We start from the raw sequence: 23,862 nt of genomic DNA, 5'->3' as shown, positions 1-23,862 counted from the left end.
TCCTCTCCTCCCTTCCCCTTATTCCATTTTTCGTTTCTTTCATCCTTTTCTTGCTTCTCACCCATCCATCCCTTCTCTTTGTTGGCCTCCATTCGTGTTTCTTCTTCCTCCCTTCCTCTCTCTCTTCTTCCTCAACCTCTTCTCTTCCTCCCTTTCCGTGTCGTCCTTCCGCTTTGTTATTCGCTTCTCAATTTCCATGTCATTTTCCCCTTTTTCTCTTCTTTCTCGCCTTGTAAATTGTTATTCACTTTATCGTTTCCTCCTCCTTCTCCTTCTTTATTTATTATTCCCTTTCTCCTCTTATTCTCCCTTCATTTTACGCTTAAGATTCTCCCTCCTTCCTCCTCCTGTTATCTTCCTGCTTCGTCTCGCCTCCCTACGTCTCCTTCCTATCTCTTCCTCTGTCTCCCTCTCTGCTTCCCTCCTTTCCTGTCCCTTCTCTCCTTTCCCTGCCGCTCCCTTCTTTCTCAGCCTCTTCCATTTCATTCCTTTTTCATCTCCTCCCTCCCACTTACTCTCTTTGCGTCACTTTCTTCCTTGTTATTGCTAACCATTCTGTCATATCCTTTTCCCTCCTTGTAACTTCCCTTCTCATCTCCTCTTCTCTTCTTATTTTTTCCCTCCTCCCTCCCTTCCTCTTTCTTCCGTCTCTCTGCCATGTTCCTTCCTCTTCCTGACCTTCCTCTTTATTCATCCTTTCCTTCCCCCCCAGCCACTCCCTGGCCCATCCCTCTCCTTTCCTTCCTCCCCCCTCTCCCCTTCTCCTCCTACTTCTGACTCTTTAATTGTCTTCCTTTCCTCTCCTCTCTTCACTGTTGCCCTCCTCTGTTCATTTTTTTCCTCCACTCCCCTTCTGTTCCCCTCTTACATTCTTCTTCTCATATCCCTCTTACTTCCTTTCATCCTTTCATTTCTCTGTTTCAAACTTTCCTCTCCCTTCCTCTTGCTGTTACCTCCTCTTTTCATCTGTTTCATTCTTCGTCTTTCTGTCCCTTTCACTCCTTGTCCAGCCTCGAAACGACCAACAGATTTATTGCTGTTTCCTTTCCTTTGTACTTCAATGTATTCCTCTCCTGCTCGTGACTATCTCTCTTCCTTCCCCTCCTTCCCATTCCCTCCTTTCATCACTTTCTCTTTCCTTCCTTCCTTCTCTCCCCTTGTTTGTTCCTCCCTCTTCCTCTCATTCCTCCACTTCCATTCTTTGCCTTCCTTTGCTTCTCCCCTTTTCTTTCTCCTCTCTACTCCTATTCACTTCCTCCCCATTTTTCTTCCACTTTTTCTCCCGTTCTTCCATCTTTCTTCCATTCTTTCCACCTCCCTCCTCTCCTTTCTTCCACTTCCTTCCACATAGTCCCATTTCCTTCTTCTCCACTTCTCTTTTTTTTCTCCTCTCACTTCCTTCGAGCCATACCTCAGCCTCGTCTCCTCTCTTTCTCTCCCCTTTCTACTGCCATACACACATTTTCTTCCCTTCTTTCTCTCCCTTTTCCAGTCTTCCATCTTTCCTCTTTTCCTTCTTCCTTCCTACAGCCACCACCTTCCTTTCGCTTCTTCCTTTTTCTCCTCGACTTCCTTCCATGTCTTTACCTTTCCTTTATCCACTTCCTTTCCCTTCATACCATCTTTCCCGCCCTTCTCCTACTTACCTAATTCCATCTATTCGTTTCTCCGTTCTCTACATACACTACCATTCCATCTCTTTCCCGTGCCTACATCATTCTATCTTTCCTCCTTCTACCCTTCGCTAGGCCTCAGTCTTCCCTTCCTCCCGCCATCGTTCCCCACTAATCGTCCCACCTACTTCCTTTCCTCCCTCCACTCTCCTCCAGCCTCCCTCTCGTTCCCTCCTCCTACACTCCCCTCACCTCTCGCTCTCTCCCTCTTTCTCTTCTTCCTCCTCTCCCATCTACTATTCCTTCTCCTCTCCTCCTTTCTTCTTTACTTCCCTCTCTTTCCTTCCCATTTCTTTCCTTCCTCTTTTTTCCTACAGTTTCCTTTCTCTCCTACCTCTTCCCCTTCCGTCAATCTTACTTACTTCCTCTCGCCTCCCCCTCTTCCCTTTCCTCTTGACGCTTCACGTTTCTCTACTTCCCTTCTCCTCCCTTCCTCTTTCTTCAGTCCACTTCTTTCCATTCCCTCTCATCATCCTTATTCTTTCTTTCCCTCAGTTCCCTCCCTTTTTTCATTCTTCCTATCTCCGTTTCATGTACTTCTTTCTACATCCTCTACTGCCCTTCATTCTGTGTCTTCCATTCCCTTCACTCATTTTTCCTTCCTCCCTCTTCTCTCTCCCTGCTACTTCCCTTTCCATCGCTCCATTCCCTCCATTCCAGTTCTCATCCCTTCTATCCTTCTCTTATCTCTGCTTCTTACTCTTTCCTTCCCTTCTCTCCTTATTCTCTCTCCTCTGTTCCCTCCACTCCCCTTCCCTCCATCCGTCCTTCAGCCCTGGCCTCATCCCGTGTAGAGTTCAGCAACCGATCAGGCCTTTTAGCGTTATTACTAGTGACGTCAGAAGCCTGGTATTTACGGCACTGTGTTTATAAATACCCAACGCAACCATCTGCCACACCTACCACAACTACACCAACCACCACTGCATCTATCGTTACTATCACAACTACAACTACTACCACCACAACATTGGTTAGGACTATAGTGATGCAAATATAAATACAGATGTGAAAAACAGAAAAGATGGGCAGAATATATTAAGCAATCGGTGCATGCTACATTCTTATCTTCGTGTGTGTGTGTGTGTGTGTGTGTGTGTGTGTGTGTGTGTGTGTGTGTGTGTGTGTGTGTGTGTGTGTGTGTGTGTGTGTGTAGAGCATATAAGTGAGGCAGAATAAGGTGAAGTGTAGGCGTAGGTAGAGCGGTTTACACTGGCGATGAGTTCAAAAGAGAGGCTTAGACTTGTTTTTGCCGCAAGCGTCTTGGATGAAATATAACACCAGGCGACTGACGATAAATAAACCCCTCTATCAACTCAGTATTTACACAGTTTTGATCTCTGGCATTTCGGTTCTGGCAACAGCTAAAATGTACCTGGACAAAATAGGCGGTAAACTTTGGGATCAGGCGTCTGTCACTAAATGAAGAAAAACACAGACCAGAGGGACACACTGACAGAAGGACAGACAGGCAGACTCTATCACTCCGCGCCACAACGCAGACTTAGGACAATGTGCATCGCTGTCATGAACTGCTGCATGCCAGATGTGCTGTGTGGTGTTATTTTTGTTGTGATGTGTGATTTGGAGTTGTGCTGTACTGTGTGGCATGATATAGTGTTGTGTGGTGCGGTGTGGTTTGGTGTAGTGGTTTGGTGTGGTGTGGAGTTGTGCTGTACTGTGTGGTATAGTGTAGTGTTTTGTGTTCTGTGTTGCTGTGTGTGTGTGGCGTGGTGCTGTGTGACGCTGTGTTGTGTGGTGGGGCCCCGCAGCGTTATTAACCTCACCCCACCCAGATCAATACCTCCACACCACCGCCACCAGACTTAGGCTATGCTGATTATTGTAATTAGCAACACCCACGTACCTGATACCCATCGTTATCGTCGCCTCTGTGTACATATACCTGCATATCTGTCTGTTCTTGCTCTGATTTCTAAAGGCTTGACTTCGAAACTCTTTTTTTTCCTACATGTTGGTAGTTATTGACCATATCTCGATCAAGCTCGAATATGAAGGTTATGGGTAAAAGGTCAAGGTCACTGAAGTGAAAAGAAAAAAGCCCTAAGCTGGCGCTTGTCTTTGTTTCAGGGCACTGTTTATAATAATAACAACAACAACAATAATAATAATAACAATAATAATAATAATAATAATAAAAATAATAATTGTTGTTGTCATTCTGGAGCGAGAGAGTTCTTCATAAAAATGAAGGAGTGACCTCATAGTCTTGAGTTCTCTTGCTCTATAACTCGGCTGCTGTGCTGACTTCCTCCTAAATTACCAGGTTGTGGGTGTGAAGTGATGGCGTTTCCTCAAACACAAAGGTTACACAGAACATAACTATCTACAGTAATGCACGTATCACTCCCTCTGATATGTCTATCTATCTGTCTATCTATCTGTCTACCTATCTATCTATCTATCTATCTATCTACATCTGTCTATATCTAATCAGTCTATCTGTCTATCTATCTATCAATCGACCGATCAATCTATCTACATATACATACCGTACATCTGTCTATTTATCTATCTATCTATCTATCTATATACAGTACTGTACACACACACACACACACACACACACACACACACACACACACACACACACACACACACACACACACACACCACCACCACCACCACCACCAGGACAACTACACCTACCACCGCTACCACAACACCTACCACTACCACCATCAACAGAACCACTACATCTACCGCCGCTACCACTACACCTACCACCGCTACCACCACACCTACCACCGCTACCACAACACCCACCACCACAATTGACCTTGCAGTGAAGGTTGCGTGTGGCGTCTGTGAATTATGCGGTCCCTCGTTCCTACACTCTCCCTCCCTCCCTCCAATTTTTCCTACTCTTCCTTTGCTCTTCTTCCTTCCCCTTTTTTTCCTTCTCTCTCTGTCATTTTCTCCGTTTCATTCATGTTTTCCGCTGTTTCTTTCCACCCCTTTTCCCTTGTCTCTCCACTTTTTTCTCTCTCTCCTTCAGATTCATTTAACAATTCTTAATCTCCTCGCCTTCTTCCTTAATTTTTCATTCCTTTCAGATGCTGTGTGTGTGTGTGTGTGTGTGTGTGTGTGTGTGTGTGTGTGTGTGTGTGTGTGTGTGTGTGTGTCAGTGTGTGTGTGTGTGTGTGTGTGTGTGTGTGTGTGTGTGTGTGTGTGTGTGTGTGTGTGTGTGTGTGTGTGTGTGTCAGTGTGTGTGTGTGTGTGTGTGTGTGTGTGTGTGTGTGTGTGTGTGTGTGTGTGTGTGCTCACCATTACTTCATACACTGCCATTTGTTCACTGCCGTAGCTCCGCACGCTTCTTTTCGGTGGTTTGCCTGTTTGTTTTTGTGTTGTAAGACGTGGATGTATTTTTCTGTATTGTCTGTGCGTTCTTTATTTTCTCTCAAACCTGGACAAGAAAAGCATAAGTAGTAGTCGCCAATACCCACACCATAAGGACACGAAGCGAGAAGAGAACCGTGTGTGGTGTACATGTGTGCCTGGGGAGTGGTGCTGAGAGGTGTGGGCGAGTGGTCATACCAGTGGGAGGGTGATAAAAGATTATACTGTATATGGCACTGAATACTGGTGCTGACAACAAGCGTGGAATTTAATGTTTTTTTTCTCTTAGTTGTCTAGCTATTAACCGAGTGATTTAAACCTCTTTGTGCAGATCAGTTCTATATACCGTGCTAAACGTTTGTATAAGTGCAACGCCGAATGTTGGTCTGAAGGATGGGATCATGTGCTGCAACGTTGTCTGTTTAGTACGTAAATCTGCGGTGACCCGATGTGTTAGTCAGTCGTGGTGTGGTGCAGTACTGGACTGAGGGCAGGGGGTGGCCATCCACACCACCGCTGAAGGAGGAGCATCACCATTATCGTGGCAAGGCCTGGCTTGTCCCTCGCTCGATTGCCCCCTCTGACGAAGACAATAATTACGACTGTGATGGTTGAGGCAGGATCAATAGTGGTAATTGTGGGAGTAATGTCAGTACTCAGGCAGGGGAAGATAAGTTGGGGATGACAGGCGCGATGCGTCACGGCACGCCATTACAACACAGGAGATGCGTCACACCGTCATCATCATCATCACTATCATCAGTGCAGTTTACCTTCCCACGCTGTGTCATAGAACCAAGGGAAAGGAAGGACACAAGGCACAGTGATAGGATGTACTTTTAGTTACAACAGGCGGCATGAGAATGGAGAGAAGGAACAACTACAACGAAGGAAATACTAACATGATTATTCTCTCTTTCTCTCCCTCCCTCCCTCTCTCTCTCTCTCTCTCTCTCTCTCTCTCTCTCTCTCTCACACACACACACACACACACACACACACACACACTCACACAATTAAAGTATAATGAATCATAATAATCCATCCATATGATTTTACATTATTTAGCAAGATAAGGAAAATGGAGACATAACAACGAAAACTGTAAAGAAATATAACAGACGAAGGGAAGTAACAGGGAAACAGTAAGGAAACGAGAGACTGAGAGGAAGAGGGAGGGGGTAATGTGAATAAGGGGTGGGAGGGACGTATGGGAAAGATGCGTGAGAGGGAGGGAAGGAGGTAAAAGGAAGAGGAAGAGGAGCATTAGGGAGAAATGTTGAGTAGGAGCAAGAAAGACGAGATGAGTAATAAAGGAAATATTGGAGAGAAAGATAAATAAAACACAGGAAAATGGAAGGAAAGAGAGAGAGAGAGAGAGAGAGAGAGAGAGAGAGAGAGAGAGAGAGAGAGAGAGAGAGAGAGAGAGAGAGAGAGAGAGAGAGAAGAGGGGAAAGAAAAAATAAATGAAAAAAAAAAAGGAAAAAATCGAAAGAAAATGGGGAAAGAAATGGGTAAAGAAGTGCCGCGAGAGAGACTGAAAGGAAAAGGTTGTTATGGATCAAGGACTTAGGCTGATTTGGACGAAAACCCAGTAGGCTGCAGGATGAAGTTACTACGAGTAATATCCACCAGCCTCCCATTCTTTCGGGGGACACGGAAGGAGCACAGATGAAGGCGGACCTCTTCTGTACCAGAGGAAAAGTAAGGAGAGAAGATAGAAGATGAAAAGAACAGGGGAAGAGGGAAACTTCGAAGATAAAAAAAAGTTTTGTTGAAATAAGACACATGACAGAATAAGGAAAGCAATCAGCAAAACGAATGCGAGGATAAGAGGAGACGTGTGGAAAGTTAAAAGCAATGGCAGTGGAAATGAGACTGCTGAATGCGTACAGTTGATAGAATAAAAGAAAGTACAATTCGCGAAAGGTGAGGGGTAAAGAAATGTGTCTGACAGAAGTGAGTGTACTTAGCTGATTGTGGTCATATGAAAAAATGGTGAAGAAACTGGTAATGTAAGTGAGGTTGAAGGTAAGAGGAGGTGTGCTAGACCAAGAGGAATGTGGATGGATGTAGTAAATTTATGTCAAAAAAAAAAAAAAAAAAAAAGAGGTATGGAAGGTGACGAGGCGAAGCTAAAGAACTGACGAGGAACGGAGTTGGCTGGTTGAGGTAAGTGTGGATAAGCACACGACAAGGATAGTTAACATGAGAGTCAGCTGACAGACAATGAGACAGGTGTAGTGAAGTGCATCTAGAGAGAAGAATACAAAGTATGTGCAGATGGTTAAGTCTGTTGGATAGGGCCAGGATTCCGGGGGCTTGGATGATATGAGGATGATTTTGCGACCCAGTTTCCTGGACATGCTGTTGATATTACTTCACTTATGCACTTTCTTTCCTTGTTTCTGTAGCTTACTTCACCTTATTATTAGGTGGGAAAGAGGGCAAGGACAATGATAAAAAAAAATCATGAAGGAGAAAGGGAGGAAAAGCAAGATAAACAAGGGAAGAGAAGGAAAGTACGGCGAAAAGAGCATGTAGAAGTAAAGAAAGGGAGAATATTTTGGTGTTGAAAGATGAGAAAAACGACTCAACATAAAGTAAAAAAAAAAAAAAATGGAAAAGAATGGAAAGTAAGAGAGGGAGAGAGAAAAAAAGAGAGAATGGAAGACAAAGAAAGTAGAAAGACAAATGTAGATGGGAGGTAAAGAAGGTAGGGGAGAAAATACAATGACATGCAGAGAAAAGAAGACAGGAAAACGAGGAAGGGGAGGGAAGTTTTGAAAGAAGGTAGCGGAGAAGAGGCAAAGAAAGAATTAAGAGGAAAGAAGGTAAAAGAAAAAGGAAGAGGAAAGAAGTAAAGCCAGAAAATAAAGGTGATGAAAGAAGGAAAAGGAATGGGAGTAAAATAGGAAGACAAGAGGTAAAAATGGAAAAGTTAAGATGAAAAGAAAAGAGGTAAAGAGAGAAGGAAAAGAAAAAAGCAAAAATAGTGAGAAGGAAAGCTGAAGATAGAACGAAAATGATGTAAACACAGTGAGCAAGAAGGACGGTCGAGAAAGAAGGAAGAGAAAAAAGAGTGAGTACGAATGAAGGCAAAGACTAGAAGAAAGGAATGGGGGCAAACAAGAATGAGAACGAAAGGAAAAAAAAAAGAGAAAGAAAAGAAAAGGAGGCAAAATGAGGTGGAATTGAATGACGGAAAGGAAGGAAGGTGCAGAAAACAGGAAAGTAATGAAAGAAGAGTGAATAAGGAAGGAAGCTTATGAAGGAGAAGGGAAAAGAAAATAAATACAGTAGAAAAGCAAAGACAGGAGGAAGGTAAATAAAGAAGAAAGAAGTTATTGATAAAAAAGAATACGAAAATATATAAAGAAGAAAGACAAAGAAAGGAGAGAAGAGGAAGGGAGGAGGAGCCTGTGTTACCTGGAATGATGACGATGACAGCGTTTGTTAGTGCTCAAGGTCTGTGTGTTCGTCTCTGTGTGTCTGTGTGCAGGGTGACAGTGCAAGCAATTGTTGTTGTTGTTGTTGTTGCTCTACCCCTGCCTGTCTGGCCGAGTAGACCCAGCAGCCATATGCAAGTATCCTTCCTGTGGCAGACAGAGCCTCTCCAGGGTTGGAACAGGACCCTTGCACATGGCAAGGTGCAGGGAAAATAGAGGAGACGTAGCCCGCAAGAGGATAAGTAGTGTATAGGAGATATGTACAGTGTGAATAGTAGTCTCAGCCCGGACTATGACTAATTGATAAATGGCGTGAGTTCCCAGCCTGGGAGTGTTGTGGAAGCCCAGCTACCAAACCTTGGCCCCACGTCACTCCTATTTCATCCTGGGACGATGGTAAACATCCGCCTTTTTGGTGCGGTAACGAGTATAACAACTTGCCCAAGGGTGACCTGGGACTATGCAGTGCAAGGGCGTCTACCTTGCCTGAGTCTGGCACATGCTCCGACCGCATATCCAAGTACAAGCAGTTCTTACCATAAGTCCTCAAGAAATTAAGCAAAAATTGTCTGTTTACTCTTTCGCAACACCGAGTACTTTTTCTTATAATTTTGTTAACTCCAGCCAATATTATGAAACTCAAGAGGGAATTTTCGAGCTGGAGGGGGATAGATATACCCATTATTTACACCGCAGTACAAGTTGTCTTCCTTTTGCTGAATAACATTGTCTAAAATGATGACGATTAAAAAAGAAAAGTTTAATTGCCTTCCCATAATTTACAGTATGACAAAGTGTTGATATTTTGCAACTCGCCCATTACTTAGAGCGAAGAATGCCTCTATAAACAACAAAATAAGTGTCGAGACTTATGCTCGATGAAACTGGGACTGAGTGATGTTTCGGGGGTGTATTCTCATGTACGTATCTAGAACTTCCTCCTTAGCAATTCATTTTGTATGTTGCACCTTAATATATTCTTGTTTGCGACCTGTGTTCTTCACTGTCGACACAGTTTGCACAAACAGCAAACAAGAGAATACATGCGGTGCCAGGCACAACAAACCTCGCCCGACAGCAATTATTTTATTGCTGTTAAATACTTAATCGTTACTGCCATCGATTGTCAGGGCACAATTAAAGCCTAAAGTAATGGCGCAAATGTTTTCAAGTTACGCCCTCTGAAAGTCCGTGATTTTCCGTATGACCTTTCAAGGTCACTCAAGGTTAAAGGTCATGGTGCCAAATGAAAGCCCATATGAGACTTTGTACAGTTTATGCTGATAATAGTAAATAGATCTATCTTCAACGAGTTTCGAGTTATAGCCCCCCTGAGTATCCGTGACCTTGAGTTTGACCTTTCAAGGTCACTTCCGATCAAAAGTCATGGTACCTATTAAAAGCTCATATAGGACTTCCTATATGTTGGTAATAATAAATATCTCTGTATCTTCAACGAGTTTTGAGTTATAGCCCCCTGAATATCAGTGACCATGTGTTTGACCTTTCAAGGTCACTGAAAGTCAAAGGTCTTGGTGCCAAATGGTAGCCCATATTATGAGTTCCTGTATGTTTTTAATAGTTAATATCTTTATCTTCAGCGGTTTCAAGATATAGCCCTTTGAAAACCCGTGGCCTTGATTCTGACCCTTCAAGGTCACTCGATTGCCTCCAAACGTTAATCACTTTCTTTTGAGACCAGTGCCCGCATATCCTGAAAGTTTCATGTTATCTTATTCAACCGTTTTTCCGTAATGTTGCTAACAAAGAAACAAACTCGACCAAAAACAATACCTCGCCGTACTCCATCAGGGCGAGATAAAAATCAAGCCATAGACAGATACACACGGTTAAGAAAGAGGTGCTGGAGCCTCAGTTGACGAGAATACAGCCTTCGGAGGGTCAGGTAATTTTGTGCTGCAAAAAGAAATCAGTATGATCTCTAATTATTTTACCTAAATAAGTAATGTAAAAGGCAATATGTAAAGCAAAGTATAGCATTTCCAAAATATTGCCACTCGGTTTCAGAATATAAAGCACTGTGGGAAGTTCGATACAGATTTTGTTAGCTATATAAGTTAATCAAGTAATAAATTATCTAGGTGTGTCAGTCTATCGCAGAACAAAGGCTTCCCTCATCGCTCTCCACTGTGACCTATTGATTGTTCGCCTCTTCCACCCCAGGCCTTGTGCAGCCTTGTTTCATTCTAGCCCTCGTTAAATTTCGGCTCTTGTTCCATCACAGACCTTGTTCCCTTCTAGCACCTTTTATATCTAAGTCCCTTTTCCATTCTACCGTTTTTTCCATCTCAGCCTCTCTTCCCCCCCAGCCCTTGTTCTGTCCCAGCTATTGTTCCATCCTAGCCTTCGTTTCATCCCAGACTTTTTTCCATCTCAGTCTTTATTCCTCCTCATTCCTCGTTACCTTTCTGGGCCTTATTTCATCCCAGCACTTGTTCCTCCCCAGGCCTTTTTCCATCCCAGACCTTGTTTCAGTCCATCCTTTGTTCCATCCATCTCATATTCCATCCCTTGTTCCATCTCATCACTTACTCCATCCCTTGTTCCATCCCATCCCTTATTACATCCCATCCATTGTTCCATCATATCCCTTGTTCCATCCCATCCCCTGTTCTATTTCTTCCCTTTCTCCATCCCTTGTTCCATTCTAGCCCTTGTTTCATCCCAGGCCTTTTCCGTCAAAGCATATTCGATAGAATTGATCGGCTTTTTTGAAAAGTAGTACATTAACACTTCTTGAATAATGGGTATTCATCATTTAGCAATGGAAGATATTTTATGCTCCTTCCCTTTGTCCCATGTAAGATAAGATAATTGTATGAAGATAACAATACTGACCCGCATAAGCAAGCAGTAGGCTATCGGTCACAATAAGATAACATAATTTTATCGCAGGAAATACCTTTGGCCACTGTAATATACAGTACTATTCAAGTCAAGGTTAAGTTCCATCCCACCCTCCTCCCCTTACAACTTTGTAAGGCACGACATCACTTAGGTACTTGTGGTGACGCCTGACGATTAAATTCAACTGTCAGACACCTCTACTTGATAATGGGTTAAAACAAGCGGAATTAGACAGCTTTCCTCCCCTCTACACTGGCCTCCCTCTCGCCACTTCTCTCATACTTATTCCCATCTCGTCCCTCTCGGTCCCGTTACTGTCCCTGCTGGTAACCTTGCACTTATTCCTGGTGGTGATGGTGATACAGGTGATACTCTAGTTAGTATGCCACCTCTTCTGTACCCACGAGCTATTGGTCTTGCTGTTTTCATTCCAGCTGACTAAACAAAGACTGAATCTCTCTCTCTCTCTCTCTCTCTCTCTCTCTCTCTCTCTCTCTCTCTCTCCACAAAGCTATACCAGGAAATATCATCTTTCACTGAACTCTGACAATGGAGTTTGGTGTTTGGTCACGAACAAAACGGAAAATCCACACGGACTGTGCATGTGTGTGTGGGGGGGGGGGAGGGCAAGCTCGAGTGCGCTATTATCCACCAGGAAACATGAAAGCACTGAGTAAATTCGTTGTGCTTTTTCCTTGTTGATACGGTAAAGCTATTAATCACGTGGACCTAAGTAATTTTTCTGCACACATATATCTATCTATCTGTCTATCTATCTATCTATCTATCTATCTATCTATCAATCTACCTATTCATATGTGTGTGTGTGTGTGTGTGTGTGTGTGTGTATCTATCTATTTATATATGCATACATAAGAGTGTATGTGTGTATATAAAATGATGCTAGCAACGTATGTAGTAAAACGTTACAGTTGTTTCAGGATCATATTAACATACAAGAGAAAGTATGTTTTTAATCTAATATACTTCCCTCCCCCCCCCCTTCTCGCTGACCAGTGTGATGACAGCCCAGCCACCGAGATGAAGCAGACGGCCTGGCTTCTCCCCCTCATCACTATTCTCATCCTCGTTCTTAACACCAACGCTTCTACTTCCACCACCATCACCTCTGCCACAGTCTCTGCCACAATTACCACAGCCACAGTCTCCACCACAGTCACAGAGAGGGTCACAGAGCCGGGGACGTCACCTTGCACGGTCTCCACAGATAGGCAGCTGATCTCTTGTCATGGTGTCAACACTACATCCCTACTTGTGTTTCTGACGCGGCTGAGGCAAGCTAACACTACCACAGCCACCACCACACAACCAGATGACAACACTACAACTACTGCCTTGCCAAAACAGGACGAGAATAACGCCACAGTCAACAACAGTGACAGGTAAAAAAAAAAATCCATTGTTCCGCTCCTTGCAACATTACACATTTTCAGCATAGCATCAGTGTTGGCCAAGTGAGTTTCTCCCTTAACATATATAGTCATAGTTATCTACCTCACACTGGAAAGGGATGTAGGCTATCATACAACTCCATGTTTCACTAAGTACAGTTCATTAAATCGGATCAAAACGTACTTTTTTTAAAATAGTTTTTAAGTATAACTTTTTTGCACTTTTATGGTTCAACTGCACTCCAAAAAAAAAAAAAAAAAAAAAAAAAAAATACAATACACTACAGAGTGTTTGATCGCAGGTGCACTGAACATTACGTTCCTGAAAACTGGTTACAGTATTAGGCCCTACCCTGCTGAATCTAACAGAATGATAAAGTTTGTAAATCTTTGTAACATTTATTCCTCAAATGTTCCGTCGCAATAGGGTTGTTGTATAACCTACACTGTAGTTCTGTGAGCATCTACCATTCTAGTAATTTAACTTTTCAATTATTTTGTTTATTATCAACCTGTAGAAAGTAATTATAATTATATCATTTATAGTCAGAACAAGAAAGAATACGAACAATATTAGAAGAAAGAGAGCAAATATTTCTTAAAAATTTTGACGCTATTGATAAATATTATAATATTCCCTGTGCAGCAACAGTCATCCAAGACTCAGCTCCGTCGTACCTCCTGTGGTGAGGGAACTGTCATTGTTGTCCTGCCGCCTCCCCAACCTCACTTCAGCAGCCCTCCTCACACCTGAGCCCCTGGAGGTTGTCAGCGTGGTTAGCAGTGAGGTGGCAGAGGTTGACCCTGACACCTTTACCTACCACCAAAACTCCCTGACCCACCTCACCCTAGCTTTCAACTTTCTGACGGCGGTGCCCCGGGGGATAGCTAATCTCACCCTTCTAGAGCTTCTGGATCTGCGACACAATCTGATCGATTATCTACCCCCAGCTGTTGTGTTCTCTCGCCTTCGCCGCCTCCGTCATCTCCACCTCGATCACAACAAACTCGTCCAGGTTAGAACAATTACCTTTCGTTGGTATTTATAAATGAAATTATCCATCAGAGATAATGCGTTCCTCTGACACACACTTCTGCTGCACACAAAATTTGTGGCTTTTCCTCATGCAAGGTCCCCCATGAGGCTAGTAGAATTGCCGCCTGAGCAGGATCTCTGGTAATGCCTAAGTTTACCCTAATAACTTTGAAAGAAAACTATTAAAGTATTGCAAAGAGAAACTAAAATATTAATGCGATTCCCCCCCCCCTTTTAAAAGGCTATTTTCACAGGCTCTTCTAATTATTCAGGCCTATAATTCTATCTCTTAGTAATTTATTTAAATATTCATTCCAGTTTGTCCAACTGTAACCTACTAGTTGTGTGCGTGTGCTTCCATTCTTACATTTCCGTCGTTTGCACTCATCCGTGAATGACCTTCAGTGATGAAGTATTCAAGTGTTGCAGTGTGTATTAAATGATAAATAAATAAGTATATATAAACCATATACCATGACAGGCACAAGCACGTAAGTAACGATGATTCCTATCTTTGAAACTATGTTGATCAGTGCAATATTAATTTCTGCACCAGTTCACTTCAAACTCGATACAGTTGTTCCTTGGGCAATTACCTGTAGACGTCTTCATCATTCCCTAGATTTAGGCCCCAGGTGGCTGGTGTGGTCAAAGGCATTCCAAGGGTTCCTGGGATCAGAGATCAGACAGTACACACATTTTGTGAAATGTGGCAACACGATTCCGCAGAGTGTACTAACTTTTGTGAGGATTTAAGGGGATAATTCCCTCTTTGATTGTTAGAGATATTTTTGTTTACACTATCCTGCATTCTCTTGAAAATTTGGGCAGTGAATCGAATCAACTGATGCCCATGCATGAATGTGCTGTAATATCAGATAACACTCGCATCGAACGAAAGCATTAACTACGTTACACTGTTTACCAAAATCCTCCATCCATTCTGCAAAAGAATGTAGTGTAAATATTCAAGTTTCTTATAAATGAATGTGGGTGTGACCAAAAGCAAAACCGTTGTACTTAAAAAGGAAGAATACGATACAATAGATTTTGATGTGAAGTGCAGGAGGAAGTAGAATGAACTGCAGGGTCCTGATAGGAGGATTAATCCGGGGAGTTGAGTGAGATGTAGATGCTATGAGGCTCCGGGTCGATCGTAAAGAGGTAAACCGAGGAAGACATGGGATGAGGTGGTGTGTGATGACCTTAGATCTAAAGATATTACTAAAGAGTAGAACAGGTCAAAGCAAGATGGACGAGGGCTATCACGTGGATCTCGTCTGATCCATGATACACAGACTTAACTGTAAATGATGATGATGGTGATGATTATGTAAATATCCCAAAATGAAGTGTTATGAGAGTTCATTTCAGCGAGGAAGAGTAACTGGAGAACTTGGTTTTATTTTAAGAGGTAGGACGTCTTTTTAGGAAAAGGAAAAAGAACCAACGGTTAAAAGTCCGCAAAAGATTATTCTTTCCAAGAAAAACTAAGAGAAGATCGCTTTATTTCGAGATGCCAGGACACAATGCAGTTAAAAGACTGAGGGATTATAGGCAGAGGGAAGTACAGACTGAGGAAGATAGTTCCAGAAACGAAGGCTAGTAGGAAAGTTGAAAGAACCCCGCTTGAGAGCTTTTCACTGCCCGACACTCGTATGGAAGTGAATCCTGAGCAGTGAGTGACAAAACAACTTTCAAGGTCACAAGCTGTAGAAATTATTCTGATTAGCTGCAAACACAAGCATGGTGGATGGTGTAATTCTGGAATGGAAGAAAGGGGACAGAGGTGAGATGTAGAATTGCTGAATGGATACAAGTGACGCATTGAGATGGTATGGTCACATACAAATAATAACCATAGACAGAAATCACAGTGCATAAGAAAGTTTGTGAAAGTGAGACTGAGGATGATGCTGGAAGAATTTCATGTGGCATGGAAGAAGACAGTTGATCATTATAATGTTGAGAAAGAAGTAGGAAAAGTTTGAGAGAGTGGGAGATGTATGTTGTACAAAGTAACTTGCAGACATCGAAGATGACGATGACGAGATGATGATGATGATGAAGATGGTGATGATGATGATAAATGACTTTCAGATATTTCTCCAGGTAACGGGCGGTTCAGGTGAGGTGTCATCAGGTGTGGGTGTGTTGCAGCCCCTGGGTGTCTTGCATGCCTCCCTCACCCATCTCACCCTCGCCCACAACCTCCTCGCCAACCTCACAACACCGCCATTCACCTCACTCAAGCTCCTTAACCTCGCCCACAACAAAATATCAGGTGAGAAGAAGGGAAATAGGCACCATATAAGTAATGTCTCAAATTCCATGTCATCTCTGTCTGTCTGTCTGTCTGTCTGTCTGTCTGCCTGCCTGTCTGTCTGTCTGTCTGTCTGTCTGTCTGCCTGCCTGCCTGTCTGTCTGTCTGTCTGTCTGTCTGCCTGCCTGCCTGTCTGTCTGTCTGTCTGTCTGTCTGCCTCTCTCTCTCTCTCTCTCTCCCTTTTAACTATCACTCAATCACAGTTTAAACGAAGGTAAATGATGAAGTAACGCAAAACTCGTGCCATAAAATACTTAAAATATTTACATTATTTATGACTGCAGGACAAAAATGGTGTATATACTTAGGGACATGTTATTACCTCTGTGAACGCGATATTATACACAAACCCCTGGATTTTTGCGACAGTTTCTGAAGCATGTGATGGTGATAAAACATGCCTGGCCTTCCTGTATCGCTGCTGGCTAAACACTGTCATGTGGGATGTCTAACACTGCAGGTCTTACATACATATACGGCCATGAATTATTAGAGACTTGCTTAATCTCTCACTCTTTCAGCTTGAATAATATAGCGGTAATTGCTCTGCTTATTTTGAACCTGGTTTCAGATGTTCCAGTTGGGAGTCTCAGCCAGCTAATAAACTTGCAGTACCTTGACCTGAGTGACAATCTCCTGCGCTCCCTCAGTCCCGCTTCCCTGCCTCCAACCCTCCTCTCACTCAGTCTGCGAGGTGAGTCATGGGGTGAGAATGGATTCTGTGTGCTCAGGATGATAAGTAGGTCATCAGTAATAGTATTAGCAGTAGTGGAGAATTCTGAGTCTCTTGTAAGATCGCCACTGTTAACACGGACAGAAGATATGCACAATCCTATAAGCAGCATAGACGCGTTACGGCGGGGAAAAAGTAAAAATATCTAGTCCAATTTTGACAGCAACTTTGAATATCGTAAAAAAAAAAAATGCTCTTGAACGTCGACGTTCAAGACGATATATAAAATATTAGTCAAGATTAGTCATGATACCCTCGTGGTATGGTGACTGATCTTGAGCGACCTTGACTTCTCCATATTGTAAACTCACAGCGTGTTGGCTTTCCAAGTGAAGTATAACCAGCTGTGGTGAAGTGTACAATACACTGTACACCAGTCCAATGGAAGTCATAAGGGTCGTAGGATTAAGTCAAGAAAAAGAGTCAGAAGTCGTAAAACCTCCCCTCCTCAAATCCATTATGACTATGCATTAATGAGCCAATGTGCAGTTGAGGGGCATGAATCCATTAGTTAATACAGCATGACATGATGAAATTAAACATTTATTCATATCAGCTGTTTTCTTGCTTTCCCGACGCTTTCCTGGAACCTAGGACTGGCAAAATTTATTTTGATCTTTAATTCTGAAAAAAAGAAAAAAAAAAAAAAAACGTAGGCTCTATAGTGTAGTTCTGTGTCTTTAGAATTTGGATTTGTATCAGCAAGAAGGATTCTGTATACTGGAGATGGTACTTTGAGAGAAAGTGCTGATGATAATATTGCTGAGGAACAACATTCATTTAAAGGTAAGTGAATTAACAGCAGCAGTGACTATGCCTGAATCATTACCAGGGGACTAAGCTCTTGGCCAGTATGTGTCTGCAGCACTTACACATCAGAATATCGAATAATGTCCATGTTCAAAGCAGTTCTTGCTCCCTGTAAAAATAGTTCCCAAAATACGAAACACAGTTGGTCAGTTCACCGACGCAGTGCAGAAGCGGAGACTGGGCGAAGTGGACAAAATATATCGGGTATGAACCGTGTCAATACCACAGCGTGACACAACATTCTTCTCCGTTACGGTTTATTATTTGACTTTTCTTCTTTTTATTAGGTAACCCGTGGAACTGCACTTGCGAGTCCCGCTTGCTCCTGACTGGCAACACACCCGCCACAACCACCACACCCTCCTGCGCCACACCCCTGCATGTCCGGCACCAGACCTTGGCATCATTGCCAGGTATTATTCTATGAACAATATACTTACTATACAATAGGACATACTAATTAAACCAAGTTACAGGAGCTCACGTTTGAAAATGTGGAACGTGTATCATCGAGCAAGCTTGTTTAACTAGTCCAATGTTAATGCACACTTAGGGATAATGAGGAAAGCCGCTCAGTAACGTCTAGTACTTTTCCATAAGAATTCCAATAATGTGTGTAGGTTCGCCGCAGCTTTAATAATCTCAGAGATAAGTCAGTTTTCGTGTTTAATTTATCTGTTTTTTAAAGCATATGATGGTGATTATTAACAGCCGCTTAAGTGACCTATTACTCTTCCATAAACTTTCCAAACAATAGTTTCCGAGATGACTCAGTCTTGGTGCTGTGCTATACCACCTAACTACATTTAGTATAGTGTTCTAACTTGCTGGCTTCGGTTACTCGCTCGAGCAGTTGTAGCTTTTCCTCTGCTGTAGTTCAGTATGTATACATTACATGCCTTCCTCCTTTCCATAAGTTTCGCTTTTTGGGTGAAAATAACGATGATCATCATTAATCTTTTCTTTTTATATTGTTCTTGCTGTCTCCAGACGACTCCATACGGCTCTCGAGAAACTTTTCGAGATGGCAGATTTATGTTTAGCTTTCCTTTCCCCCCTACACTACTAGGGTGCTCTCTTAATATGGAAAAAAAATCATCTGGATGCAGCAAGAATAAAGTACAAACAATGTTCACAGGTAGAAGGGATTAATGTTATAATATATCCGACAAGATTTACACTTTATTCACATTTTCCATTGTTTTTTCTTTCATCAACAGAGTCAGTCCTCTGTCCTCCTCACGCGGCTTCATCTGACAACGAGGTAATTTACGTTGGTGATGAAGTCGACGGTCCACTCCGAGACGCACTGGCCTCCCTCCACCTCATGAACGTCACTTCCCTCAACCACCAAGCGCTCCTTGTTTCCTGGGGTGTTGAAGCCAGCTTTTACTCTCCTTCCATCACCAGTTTAGAGCCTCTGTCATGGGCAATCACGATAAGGGAAGCGAAACAAGAGGGAAGAGCAGCTAAAGCAACTAGAATGAAGCTCACGCGGTACCGTAAGCAAAGACCAAACTGGAAGCCTACAGATTCTGTGTTTACGGAGGTGTTGGACGGACTGCAGGCCGAAACGATGTATGTCCTTTGTCTGTCACCCGTCCAGGATGAGAGAATTTACTACATTCGGCCTGACCACTGTCTGCATGGGTCAACGCTCCCAAAAATCCAGCATAAAATGATATCCAGTCCTTCTCAGGAACTGGAACATCCTTCCATTATTCCCAAAATATCAGCAGTGATTTCCACGGCCTATTACAGCGTCAAGACAGAGATGGTAACAATAACGAGTGCCTCGCATAGTGTAGACTTGTCCTGGAACGTCACAGTCTTCCCTCACCATCAATCCTTCGTCCTGGAGGGGAAAATGCTACGCCCTTTAGGCTGGAGGATCACATATCGTCGTTTCGGTGAGGAGGAGGAGACAGAAGTGGTGCTGGTGAGCCGAGGAGGAGAGCCGATTCAGAATTTTACCAACCAGTACTCCATTCGGGACCTCAAGCCCCGCACTGGATACGTTTTCTGCTTCCACTCCCTCACAGATATAGAAATAAATGAAATCCTGGCAAAGGGTGGTGGTAGTGGGGATGCTGGAAGTTCTAGTATTGTGGGTCGCCTGCAGAACATGACACCAGCGAAATCACCTCGATTTGATTTCCCATTGTCCACTGTCCAAACAACAAGAGACAGAACTGACCAGCATCCTACTCCATCACAACCAAGTCCATCTGCCTATTTTCCTGGTGGGACAAGTGATCCTACACAGGATAATCTTGGTACCAGTGATCCTTTATGGCATGATCCAAAAATTTTTGTCACAGAATACAATGACCCAGGGACTACGAACCCTGTATTTAACGACTCAAGAAGTGCTCATCCTTTGCTACAAAATCCAAGCACGACAAACCCATTCTCACAAAGTTCTCATATAGCGAATCCCATATGGAATGACCCAAGAAATAATAATCCATTACGGCAAGATCCCAAAAGTAACAGTGCAACAGTGCAAGATCCAATAAATTCTGGTCCTGTGGTGCAAGACTCATGGACGACTAAATCCTCAGAGCAAGAGACAACTCCGCCATTTCCAACACAAGGGACAGGTCGATCCTTCCATCGAATTCCGCCTTCTGTATCATCTTTTCCAGCCACTTCAAATATACCCCCCGTGCCAAACCTCCCTCCGTTGCCCTCCAATCGGCCCCCTCGTCCTCCCCGTCCAGATTCAGGAGGGAACTTTGTCTACACCAGTACTGGGGAGAGGATCAAACTTCCCTCTTTCTCTCCTGGTGCCGGACCTCCCTTCAACGTTCCGGTGGTCGGCCCTGCAATCATACCAACATCGGAAAAGCCAAGACAAAGATACATTTACGAGTTTGATGATAACGATACGACAACAGAAGAGTCAGCAAACAATGAGACCACAACAAGAGAGAGGAAGCAAATATTTACTTATGAAACGAGCAGGCGACGAAAAAGATCACTTAATATGGAAACACCCATCCAGCATGAGAAATTTCTAGACTCTGGCGTGGTGCAAATCTGCCGTGAAGTGGTGACGTTAGCGGCTTACGATGAGTTGATAACACCACTCGCTATAGCATCCACGGTATCTAGTACTTCCACGGTGGCGGTGGTCATCCTTTTCTGCTGCTGTTGCTGGCCCAGGAGATGTTGCAGAAAGAGGAAGAAGGAAGGGTGGACCAGCAAGAGGACCTACACTCCTCGTCATATTAGCAACATCTCTGCTCCTTCCCCAGTTAACGTGTTCTCTGGCCACACATCAGTGATGAACGGAGGGTCAGTAGTTGGAGAGAGAGAGGGAGGACTGACAAACCAGGAGAAGGCATCGAGGTCTATTTCTGTGGCATCAAATTCTGGCTACCTCACTCCTCTCCAACTGCAGAATGGGGTAACTCTTGATCCATCTAGTCTTGTTACGGAAGGAAGAGTTCCACCTAATCAGAGAGCATATCTAAACTTACTGAAGAATAGACTTTTGCAGAAACACAAGGATAATCCGGAATTCCACCCAGGATATGACATCCCACCCCAGTCCCATCCGAAAACCATGTTAGGCTACGATTACCCACACCCGACCCCCGTGAACCCCATTGGTGGTGATGTTGGGAGGGAGGCTGGCAATAGTAAGGTGACTCCTGCCCTGCCTTCACCCTCCAGCAGCAACGACTCCAACTACAACGCCAACATCGCTACCACCATTGAAAAGAAGAAAGAACCTCAGGTGAATCTGAACATCCCCCTCACACAGGACAAGAGGTCAAACATCAGCAAGTCTATGGAGCTTAATGAGGCCGGCTTGATTGAGCCTCATGGCAGTATCAGTGGAGACTACAATTATATAAACACCGGAGGAGTTATCAGTACTAATTCACCACAAGTGACTTATTTTAAAAATCCACCTAAGAATAAAAATAATCGACACCGCAAGTTTGGCTTTCCAAAGAAAGATTCAGAAGGTCAGTTGAGTCCAGACGGTTCACTAAGCAATGACAGTTCACCAGGCCACCTTAGCAGATCAGTGCCAGACCTAGCAAACCCAGAGGAACTGTGTGGATCACAGCCTCGGTCCCCAGTCAGCCTCCAGTCGTATGAGGACAATGGCTACGCTAATGTCTCCTCCATGCTTACCCCAAATAATAACGATTCCAGAAACCAGGGGGATGGTCAGGCCAGAATGCAGCCCGAAATGTATCACACGTGGAGCAGCACACGACAGTCCCCGCCAAAGGGCCTTCCTAGTCTTGGGGAGGTTGTTCTTACAGGAGGGACTCTGATCGAAGTTCCAGAGGGTTATGTGGTTCCCAAGCCTCCTAAACCAGCTCCCTCTATTAAACTCTTGGTAAAAGGGGAGTCTGAGAAGGAGAATGCACACCATGATGTACCAATAACTATAGACTCTCCAGACCTGCCGGAGAAAGAAGAACCAACAAATCTGCCTCCAACTGAAAAAGAACCAAACAAGAAACGACCACCAACCCCGAAAAAAACAAATGAAAAGAGCCAAATAACACACCTCATGACGCCAGAGGCTGATCCTAACCGCTTGATAATAAACACAGGAATCGCGGTCTAATTGTCTGAAATTTGTACATATTTAGAGAGACTACAATGTAAAGTAGAGAGTTGTACGAGATTATATAACTGTATGTGAATATATACGAATATTCATGAATTCCTACGATTTAGTCATGTACAGGATGAAAAAAGGATCTATATTGAAATATGTATTATAAAGCGAAAGGAACTCATGAATATTTGTACAATGGCGCCCGTCCATTATGCTATATAAGGTCGTATTGTCAGACCTGAGGGCCCGAAGGTGTAGACAAGTCCTCAACATTTGTCACATCCTGAAGCACGTGATGATGATAAAACATGTCTAATCTTTCTGTATAGTTGCTGACTACATTCTGTAATACGTAGAATGCAGGCAGATTACAATTACCAGGTATTCCATAAATGACCGTAAAAAATTGTAAGCTTGGTCACAATCTTCGCCGTGCTCTCAGGTTTAGTAATACGGAAGATACTGTACAGCTGCGGCCAGAACCCTCCACCGCCATATTCAGTTGGGTTTTAAGAGTTATGTTGTGTGAATGTGTCTTTCTGCATATAAGTTGCGTGTGTGGAAAGACAACAGTATTATCTTAGCGTTACCCCTTGTTTATACTAGATTCATTACATGGTTCGCGGTCATAGGGAGTTTTTGCTGGAAAGTGAAATACAGTGCTGGAATGTGAAATATAATGAAGCTCCTTAAACATAATGAAACTCCTTAACTCCAAATGGCGACGTAATTCATATTCCATTACTGCTGTCACCATACGATTTTATTCATCTTAGGATATCCTTTTCGATCTGGTGGGTTAGCAACAGACGTCACAAACCCTTTCATTCCTACAGGCCTGTTCTAAATTTTATAGTGTTTGCTGGCGGTAAAGCTAAGATAACTAGACAGCACTTAGAGAGAGAATATCTCCACCGACTTCAGTGTAATTTATAGTTTACTGTACTCCACTAATTCCTCATTCCTACCAGGTGAATACTTTAATGATGTCACAGTTAATTCTATACTCTTAGTCTGTCCTATTACATAATTTCAGAAAGCGCATATCTCCGCCAACTCCAATAGGTTTCTTCGTGCATCTGGACCAAATACACAACAAAACCTTATCAACCCCTCATTGTCCTACTGCCCAGCTGTCCACCAGATTTCACTGAAATCCGACAGCAACTTTTTAAGATATCTTGTACACAAACAGACAAGCAGGCAAACAGACACAGGTAAATACATAACCTTGTGCAACTTGATCGTTGGCGGAGGTAAAAAGTACATCGTCGTTGTGATGGGGCAAAGTTATAAAAAGGGCCAGTCACGCAGTTTGCTTCTTCCAGTCTCCGTCTTTGCCTACACCAGGTTAGCAAATGAAGACTACGTCACGTGAATGCTGTCTCATAACCAGTCCGTGCTGACCTGAGTACATTCGTATTTAGCTCAGAGGTATGCATATGATACCATGGTTTCTGCACGTTACTTATTAGCACGTGAATACAACAATCGGACCTCTTATAGCCCATAATGCATAGACAGCCTTTCACCTAGAAGTTAATGGTAGTCAAGAGATATTTTTCGCCCTGTAAATATACCATTTACTGTTTTAATAAGTACCGTAA

General features: G+C 43.2%; 1 protein-coding gene across 1 annotated transcript; it reads left to right on the top strand.

Annotated features, from left to right (window-relative positions):
• The first annotated feature begins 12,391 nt into the window (after positions 1–12,391).
• LOC145417497 (uncharacterized) lies at positions 12,392–22,297 on the top strand. Its single transcript, XM_080286205.1, has 6 exons — positions 12,392–12,753; positions 13,409–13,778; positions 15,911–16,082; positions 16,693–16,815; positions 17,952–18,077; positions 18,885–22,297. Exons 1-6 carry the CDS (start codon positions 12,392–12,394, stop codon positions 22,259–22,261), a joined length of 4,530 nt encoding a protein of 1,509 aa, XP_080142331.1. The 3' UTR covers positions 22,262–22,297.
• Positions 22,298–23,862: the final 1,565 nt, after the last annotated feature.

This window comes from Coenobita brevimanus, chromosome 110, assembly GCF_032717465.1.
Source record: "Coenobita brevimanus isolate Jiangsu-jjx chromosome 110, ASM3271746v2, whole genome shotgun sequence".
NCBI lineage: Eukaryota > Metazoa > Arthropoda > Malacostraca > Decapoda > Coenobitidae > Coenobita > Coenobita brevimanus.
The sequence above is the reverse complement of the archived record's forward strand: the minus strand, read 5'-3'. Positions and strand labels throughout refer to the sequence as shown.

Excerpts from the sequence above, each read along its gene's own strand:
- LOC145417497 (XM_080286205.1), top strand. The coding sequence starts at position 12,392 with ATGAAGCAGACGGCCTGGCTTCTCCCCCTCATCACTATTCTCATCCTC. Across the intron at positions 13,779-15,910 it reads ATCACAACAAACTCGTCCAG|GTAACGGGCGGTTCAGGTGA; the intron begins GTTAGAACAATT and ends ATATTTCTCCAG. Across the intron at positions 16,083-16,692 it reads CGCCCACAACAAAATATCAG|ATGTTCCAGTTGGGAGTCTC; the intron begins GTGAGAAGAAGG and ends ACCTGGTTTCAG.